The following is a 9,363-nucleotide window of genomic DNA, read 5'->3' as shown; positions in this document are numbered from 1 at the left end:
AATTCCAGCAGGTGATGAGCGCTGTCGCCCAGGTGGTTGAGCACCCACAGCTCCCTCACCAGGTCACCGTACCCATGGCCAGTATTAGGTCCAACAAGGTGTCCCCCCTGGTGGGGCTGTGCACCTCCTGGGTTAGATGGAGGTCCTGCACTCTGTCTAAGAACCGACGTGAGCCATCAGACCTGGCTGACTGCTCCTCCCAGCAGATATCCGGGAAGTTCAGGTCCCCCATGACTACCACATCTTTAGCCTTCACTACGTCTGTGAGCTGACCTAAGAATTCCTGGTCAAGCTCTTCCCCCTGGTTGGGAGGTCTGTAGTAGACCCCCAACGTTAAGTCTCTCTCCCCTCGATTGCCTTGTACTCTAACCCAAAGCACCTCAGAGTGCCGCTCCTCTGACTCCTTGCTAATTGACGAGGATGTGTCGTCACTCTACTCCTTGATATAGAGTGCCATGCCCCCACCTCTCCTTCCTATCCTGTCCCTCCTATACAACTTATAGCCCTTGACATTCACCACCCAGTCATGCGTAGAGTCCCACCATGTTTCCATGATCCCCACTATGTCCGGGCTGGTGTCAGCCATCAGGAGGGTGAGTTCCTCCTGCTTGTTTCCCATGCTGCGAGCGTTTGTGAAAATAAATCAATACCAACTCCACTGAAGTAAATTTAATAACATAAGTGTAAGTAAGAGCAAAATTTGAGCCTATTCCTATTGAAGGAGGAAATTCTGAATGATCTGCAGAATCACATCAGCATTTATCAGTAATGAACAGCCATTTACTTCCACATGTTTTACCTTCTGTTCTTAGCTGTTGAATGGCCTCAGCACATGTCCTCATAAATATTTGAGCATCTTGATCAATCTGATCACGTTCTGTATCTGTCATTCTCATGTACTCAGACATAACATGGCTAGAAAACAATAAAAGCATAGTAAATGTTTTTTAATCCTTTGTACGTAATTAGTACAAAGATCCTGGACTCCCTCTGCACCAGCAATAAGGCAGGATTGGAGTTGATGCTGGATCCCACAATCACACTCCTGCACTGCATGTGTGGCATGGCAGGAGGTGTGGATCGCATATCAGATCCTATCATACCTTTACCCAAATGTCTAGAGGGGCCTTTAGGTATGTAAAGACCTACTCATGATCATAACATAAGCCCTAAGATTTCAAATAAGAATCCATAGTGTCAAAAAACATCCCTACCCGTTATGGTTTAAGTATTTTGCAACAGAAAAATTGCTCAATTATTTTTCTATAGTTGAAAAATGAGTGAGGGTTAAAAGCTGGCATTTCCCAAAGGGTGCCTTGAGTGTAAAAAGGCTGAGAATCACTGATTTGGATGGATCATGACATGACAGTTAAAAGTAGAGGTGCACCAATACATTGGTCTTATTTTGGATAGGCACCGATATAAGAAAAATTGATGGTATTGGCAATTGGCTTTTTTTGACTGATGTGGCCAACAATGTTGCCAATAAATGCCCCATGCATGTGCGCAGGTGGCCAAGAGTGCAGCCTGGCAGTATGGAGAGCAGCCAGGTTCAGTTGCTAAGTCTGTTATGAGAGAAGGGGAGCGGGGTGTGCAGAGCGAAGCCCCCACGGTGAGGGAGTGGCGCTGGGGCAGGTGCTGCCCAGGCAGGGTGGGACACAGGATGGAGCCGCAAGCGGCTCGTACACAGGCGCGGTGAGGGGCGGTGGCTCCCACCACTCCACACATCTGGGGTATGGGGTGCGCATGCCCTCAGATCTGCATGTGGGGTGAGGGTGGGCTGTTGCTATGACTGAGGCAGGGTGATTAGGCTGAGGCTGCACTCATGATGGGCGGGGGTGGCCCTGGGCTGGGGGTGAGGCTATGGCAAATTTTGGGGTGGCTTCAACCTGCCTGTAGCCTCCCTCCCAGGACTGCTATCACCTGTCTTGAGCACAACCTCGTTCAGCTCCAGCTGGGAAGAACCAAATGCTGCCCCAGACCTGGTCCACAGCAGCAGTCTGCCCTTGCCCCACATGCAAATGTTATCGTATGCCCTCCCAACATTTATTACTATAATAAATACTTAAGATAAAACATGAAATATTTACAATAAAGCTTAGCATATATCACTACATATAATATTCCACAATTCACATAAACCATATAACTTACAACATATATAATAATGAATACATTGAACAAGATAGTTAAGGTTACAACACGATAAACATATATGGGGACTCAACTTATATAACCCAAATAAGTTAATAATATTTCCCAGACCTACATATCAACACATTAAGAACATATAAACTTCCTTAAAGAATACCCATAGCTATATAGACCTTGACACAACAAGAATCACCCAAAATAGGGAGTGCACTCAGTACCTGCTCAAGAAGTTTCCTTGGAGTCCCTCCCCTTTAGGGCCCTGGCTTGGGAACATGCCCCTCCCGCAATGGAGGGTGGAGGTGGCAGACCCTCCTTTCCTGTGCACACCTCCCCTGTGAGGCCCGCTTCCCCAGCAACTCACGCTTCCTCCCTGAAGCAGCCAAGGCTGGTCACCTGGTGGCTGATCCCACAATAGCCTCTCTCCAGTGGCACCTTCGGTTCTCCTCAATGGCCTGGCACTCTGTGCTGGACAGCCCAGGGCTTTCTCTCTCTCGCAGGAACCAAACCCTGACAGGCTCTGGTTCCCTGGTCTGACATTGGAGGTCCTCCCTTTCCCAGGCCCTGCTCTGGGCACCAGGGCTCTTTTAGTTAAAGAAGGAGCCGCACTGCAGGGCCTGGTCACTCAGCCTAGGGCTGGGGCTAACTTAAGCAACCGTGAGCTGATCCCAGGTGGGTCCTCCATGCGCCGACCTGTGCACCGGGTGAGGCCAAAGCAGCCGCCAGCTGCTCCCGGGGTGGATTCTCTGTGTGCTGATCCGCACACCATGTGGGGCCCGAGCAGCCTCGAGCTGCTCCCAGAGCCAGCTCTCCATGTGCTGATTTGCACACCAGCTGCCCAGCTGCTTGCTGGATTCGCAGGCTCAAGCCACCTCAAGCAGCTCCTAGAGCCTGATCCCCATGAGCTTATTCGCACACTGCTGAAGCTTAAGTAGGGTCCCGAGAACGGCGGTCTCTGGAGCTCCTCTCTCCTCACCATCCCTTGTCATCTCTCTCTAGCATGCCAAGCACGCTCCCCTTTTACGCTCTTCAGGGGCTCCACCCCAAAGTTCTCTGGACCTGGCTGGCGCAGTTCTGATTCAGGTCCAGCTGCTCCTTGCCCCCTTCCTTTGGAAAAAGGTGGGGCAGTGCTTCCCTTATGCTGCCTCTGGATTGATGGGTGGGCTCCACCAATCAAACAGCAGACCCTCAATCCTGGGACTTGACCCAAGCTCCAAAAAGGTAAGCCTGCTACACTTGTTACTATGTCATCCTGTCTACATGTCTAAAGAACCAGATATGTGTGTTCTATGAATCCAAAGAAGGAAATAATCTCCAGAGTTGTAGGATCTTCACAGAGCATGACACAGCCCTTGGCCCAAACCTAGAGACTATCAGCTCAAGCATCTCAGTTAAATTTGAAACACCTGGTTAAACCTTTAAGAGAGGTCTTGAAATTAGAGCACTGAAAAAATACAGGATCTAAACTGTAAATGGATTCATCACTTAAGAGATGACATAAGCAGCAGGAAACCAGCTAGGAGGTACTATTTAAAATATGTAAAAACCTCAACAGTGATAGTATGACCCACTGGACTACAAGGCAACTTCAGAGCCCAGAACATTATCAATTCCATATCACAGAAGCAGTTTGGGGCTGGCTTTCGTACAAAGAACTAGTCTTCTATTGGAATGCAGAACTCTACAAAAGTCTGATTCTCTTCTCAAGTTATACCATTAGAAATCAGGTATAATTCCACTGTAATCAATGATATCACATCAGTATACAACTGTCATGAGAACAGAATTAGGTCCATAGTCCATAAGGAGCCTTTTTTAAAGTATTTATAAACTATTTAAAATTAAGTATCTTTTAAACTAATCTGTAGTCACACATTACACCTGCAGATTAACTGAATTCTATTCAGTGGAAAAAGTCTAAAAGGCACAGCTTTGCAATAATAGTTATTTGACATTTAACAGGTATCACTATTCAAATATCTGGCATTATCTGTATTGGTTAAGGGTATAAAACCCCTTTGTAACATTCAAGTATAAATTAAAAATAAATACATTAAATTCAGGTAAACTATGTTTTTTGGGAAGTCTTACCTTCTGTTAATTTTTCTTACCACTATTAAAATGTATTTTGCACCTAACAAAAATAAACTAGCACAAGATCTAAAGTTTAATGTTTCAGGAAAATAAATTATTAATGAACAAATCTCTGAGGTAAACAAGAAGCCAGGTATTAACAAGCATTTAAAAATAATGAAGGCATTTGGATAGCACCTCCCAAATATTAACGGTCTATTCACTGGGTTCCACACTTCAAGAAGAACAGGGACAGCTTGGGAAAAGTTCATCATAGGGCAACAAAAGCTAGGGCCTGGGGATAAGACTCATGAGCAAAGGCTGAAAGAACTAGGGCTACTTAGCCCTAAGAAGAAAAGTTGAGGAGAGTTTTGATAACAGTTTTCAAATACCTGAAGGACAATTATACAGAAGATGGACATGGGCTTTTCCCTGTGGCTGTAGGCAACAGGACTAGGAGCAATGGCCTCAAGCTGCAGCTGGGCAAATTTAGGTTGGAGATTAGATGAATTTTTTCACCACGAGAATGGTCAGGCATTTAGACCAGGCTACTTAGAGAAGTTGGGGAATCTTCAACTTGGGAAACTTTCAAGAACAGGTTGGCCTTGGCTGGGATGGTTTAATCAGGGATGATCCTGCCTTGAGCAGGGAGCTAGACAAGATGACTTTATGAGGGTCCCTTCCAGGCCTATTTTCCTATGATCCTACCCATTTCGGATATGGAAGGCCACAATTAATTGTCAAATTTTACCTTTTCCAAACAATACAAGCCAGAGGGTAAGCTGTACCAGATCCAAAGATCAAAAAGGAAAGCCGAGTGACATGCCAAGCAGGAGCAGGTGACCAAGAACTACATTCTGATAAACTGCTTTTTCTGTTAATCTGCAATAAAAACATCATGCTAAAAGGGATACCTGTTGCCTAGCTAATATATAACAGGAAGTACTAATCAGGCTTATGACAGCCTAAGGGCCCTTTAGAACCAACTCTTTAATCACTGCTTTGAAAAATACAGGGATTAAAGTGAGAAAAGAAAAGAAAAGAATTTGAAAGTTCAATAGCTTAAAGGAAAACAATTTTTAAGGTATCTGGTCCCCATTTTTTCTTCCCCAGATTGATTAATAAAGACGACAATCCTTCATTTAATGTTACCTGCTATTGCTTATTGAAAGGCTCCAGAAAGGATGAATTACTTGCACTTCATACATTCCCTATGTTGCACATTGAGGCATTTGATGGTCTGCTTAGTGGCTAATCTGAGCTGGCCAGAGTGCTGAGGGATAGCTATGTCAAAGCCAGAAGGTCAGAGTGCAAATCAAAGCAGAAACAACAGGAAAGACAAGGTCAGGAATCTGGGAGAATTGAGTTCCAAAGAGCCTGAGTCATGAGACAGAGGCAGAGGTCAAAGCTCAGGCAGGATCAGCAGCGGATAGCTAGATCTGGAATCAGCATACAGAAGCCAGGGGGCTAACAGAGAAGTCTGAAGGCAGCAAGAACCCCGTTGTTCAGACAGCTTCCACAGGGCACAGGAAGCCTTATAAAGCAGCCAGGATCCCCAGGCCAATCAGGGGTCAGCAGCAGGAGACCCTTCCTCTGCCACTCCACCTTTCTCCATGAGTTGTGGCCCTCTGAGCCCCTACTCTGGGAAGTCAAGATCAGATCCTGACACCCTACCAACCAATGCTTTTGGTATTTTATGAATCATTTCCTGTTAAATGTTGTTAAATGTTTGTTAGAGGACAAATTGAGACTACTACAGCCACAGACCTTCAAATGAGCATGTTCCTTGCTCCTTTTGGCAATAAAGAAAGATTTGCATGTATTCATGTGATACTGGGTGCTGCACTCTTGAGTAAACTACTTGAGAGTAAATGTTCCCAGGCATGTGTCCACACGTGGTGGGACATGGGAGAAGACTTGTTGCTCCTAGCAGCAGACTGCTCCTGCTCCCTGTGGCCCTGCAACTGGCCCCTGTAGCATCCAGGGAAAGCTCTAAGCTCATCCTGGGTGATAGCCCAGGGTCCAGAAGACAGCTGTCTCCTGGAGGGGTCTGGGACATTGCCCCCAGAAACTGCCTGCTGCCGAGGTGCAATGGAGCCCAGCCAGGGACAATGTCTTCCCGCTCTGGCAGCAGAAAGCTCCTAGCCAGCTCCGCGATCATGGAGTTGAGAGATCCTTATCTCCTACTGCCAGCTGTGTGGTCGCAGGGCTGGTGCTGGGAGATCCTCATCTCCCAGCCTGAGTCCCCTGATCACAGAGCCAGGGCTGGGAGATTCTTATCTCCCAGGACCAGCTCCATGGGGCTAGCGCTGGGAGAGAAGGATCACCTAGCCCTGGCCCTGTGACCATGGAGTAGGAGCTGGGAGCTCATTGCTGCCAAGGCAGGGGGACATTGCCTCTGCCTGGGCTGCAGTGGCAGAGCCCACCCGGGCAGCAAGCAGCTGCTAGGGGTAGGGAGCAATCTTTTGCCACCTGGTGCCAGCTGTGCTCCTGATCAGGTGTCTACATGCCTACTACTTTTCAGTTACTTTGAGTAAATTTGCTACTTGCATTTGCAGGTAGCAAATCTACTTGCGATTAGAGCCAATTATTGCACAGTAAGCATCTGCATATGTAGATGCGGACACTTATGTGCAGTATTTAGCTCTACTGTGAAGTAAAGTGTCTCATATAGACGTGCCAACTGGGATGTATAGGAAATCTCTTTCTACACTTAAGGCAATTCCTGACAAATATAGTACCCTATTATGGAATTTGATAATTTGTAAATTTGAATTTTAAGGACAAGATTTATTGGCATCAGAGATGAGAATACCAGGAGCGAGAGGATGATGTTTGTCTATTACTAGAGGAAGAAAACCACAGTACCCTTTAAGGTACTGCTAGGGTCTGTGGAAATTCATTGGGAATTACTGCTACAAGTAGTTGCACAAAAGCACATTTCCAAAATGTAAAAATAATTTTGGAAGCCAAAGTAAAATGAACTGACTTTTTACTCTGTTCATTATTTTGCTTTTTTCCCCGGTCTTAATGTTAGTAGGACACAGTACTTAAAGTTAACTGTAGCCAGAACACTTAAATCACCTAAGGGTCAGTGTACACCCATTTTTTATTGACAGAACTCTGTTATTCTAGCATTCAAGCAAGTCCACTGTTGAATCCACTCACTTCACAACATTCACACTATAAAAGGCCGCCTTTTTTGTATTAAATTTACAGCGCCACCTAGTGTTGGTCATTCACTATTCCATCTAAGATTACAAAGCAGTGAAAGCTAACCACCAGATTGGTTTGCTTCTTGTTTTAGAAAGAGAATTACTCTGTATGAATTTGGGTTAAGTCAAGATATATATCTAAGCTGGACTTTTAGAGGTGCTGAGCAGTCATGGTTCCAATTTCTAAGAGTTAACAAAATGCCCTTTTTGTGCAAATGAAACATTTACTCCCCAAATCTGTGTGAAATAGTGTTAGGAATCACTTGACAGTTCACTCTGGAACATATTTTGATATAACAATGAACATCGAGTATTGCAACAGAGTCATCAATCCTTGCATGAAGGATTGCATGATCCTTGCATGAAGGATAATTTTTGAGGCTCTGTTCCTCCTTTATAGAAAGGCTCTGAAAATAACCCTGGAGGATGGTTTATCTACCCCCAGAATTTTCTTAGGTGGAATCCTGAAGCATACTATCCTAATATCCTTTGGGGAAAGAGAAGATGGCTTGGGAATGAAAAGTTTCAGTAACTTGATCTTTAAATCTCTGCATTACCACCCTGTCTGATTAGTTTATCTTGACTCCTGCCAAAATCAGCACATGAACAGGAGGCAACTCAAATCCAGACAAAACTGTGGTTACACAGAAAAAATGTTGTTTACAGTCTTAAAAATCAGTGCACCATTAATCACTTTCTTTAAGAAGAAGTTAACTAAATATATATAACCATCATTCAGTTTAAATTGAACGTTTTAACTTCTGATTACAGTGGTAATGTAGACCTATTGGAGATCCTAATTCAACACTTTCCAACCCGGTCTTCTATAAAGCAGACTGTTACACACACAGTACAAACACATATCAATCTGCAACCGTATTAAAATTGCAGGTCTTGGCCTGACTTATCAATATATCAAAAATGTAAAATTTGCATGTATATCATCCTTCATCTTTTCCTCATAGCTCCATTCTTATAAGTAAAGAGAGTTGAAGCAGGCAAGAATCCTGTTTTCTGGGTGCTTAGCTAGTAATTAAATTCAAGAACTTCAACTGTTTCTTACTTGAGTTTAAACAAAGAATCAAAGCTGTTCTTTCTGCCCATAACTTCAAACAACCAGACTTGACATTTCAAGTTTGCAATATAAGAAAGCAAAGAAATACAGAGGTTATGATCGCCTGTTCTCAAGAAGGTTCCTCAGCTCTGGAATTCCCTTCACAGAATCTGATAATCAACTGGAGGGATGGTATGAGTTTATGTATCTGCTCAGATTATCAACCAACTACTTAGTAGTAGTAATTTTTTTTTTATCCTGGGTCTGCTGGCGTCCAACACCACAAGGAAGTGGTATATTTTATTGTTAAAAGGCAACTGTGTATACAGACTTTCTATTTTATACATCTGGAAATACAGATTTAAAATACGCAATACAAACTTACCTGTAAGCATTAATGTAGTCTTTTCTGTGTTGCAGAAGAAAATCTTTCAATTTACCAATATTAGTTATCTGCATAAATAATAAAAAAAAGTTAACTTCCATAATCAGCTAAAATAGGCTTTTTTTTAAATGTATGTCCCTGTTTTATTCCATTTTATAAGTTCAAAGATTAGTATATTTCCTGTGTATTTACACTATAAACTACTTAAATGTATTTATTACACATTTAATAGTCCAGTTATGCAGGGTCCACACAAGTTATTTATACAGACTCCCTTTTGTAGTTAATTCTCATTGTTAATTATGCAAGCAATTAATACATAAAAACAGTCTAAGGAACTTATATTTAGTGAGACCTCAGCTTTGAGAAAAAGCACATATCCAGAAAGATTATATAAAAGATTACATTAGGTACTAAATGTAATTTATGCTGGTAAGGAAAATCAACTATACAAAAAGAAAAAAAAAAGAAAGGGCCTCACTTCT

General features: G+C 43.4%; 1 protein-coding gene across 1 annotated transcript in view; it reads right to left on the bottom strand.

The window, feature by feature from the left end:
* STX18 (syntaxin 18) overlaps positions 1–8,946 on the bottom strand; it is a 48,402-nt gene extending 39,456 nt beyond the window's left edge. The window contains exons 1-2 of the mRNA XM_019553047.1: positions 8,879–8,946; positions 800–915 (exon numbers count right to left, since the gene is read on the bottom strand). Coding sequence (XP_019408592.1) covers positions 800–908 — 109 coding nt within the window. The 5' untranslated portion in view covers positions 909–915; positions 8,879–8,946. The remainder of the gene's footprint in view (positions 1–799; positions 916–8,878) is intronic.
* Positions 8,947–9,363: the final 417 nt, after the last annotated feature.

Source organism: Crocodylus porosus, unplaced genomic scaffold (genome assembly GCF_001723895.1).
Source record: "Crocodylus porosus isolate Cpor-Errol unplaced genomic scaffold, CroPor_comp1, whole genome shotgun sequence".
In the NCBI taxonomy this organism is placed as follows: domain Eukaryota; kingdom Metazoa; phylum Chordata; order Crocodylia; family Crocodylidae; genus Crocodylus; species Crocodylus porosus.
This window is presented reverse-complemented; position numbering and strand designations above follow the sequence as displayed.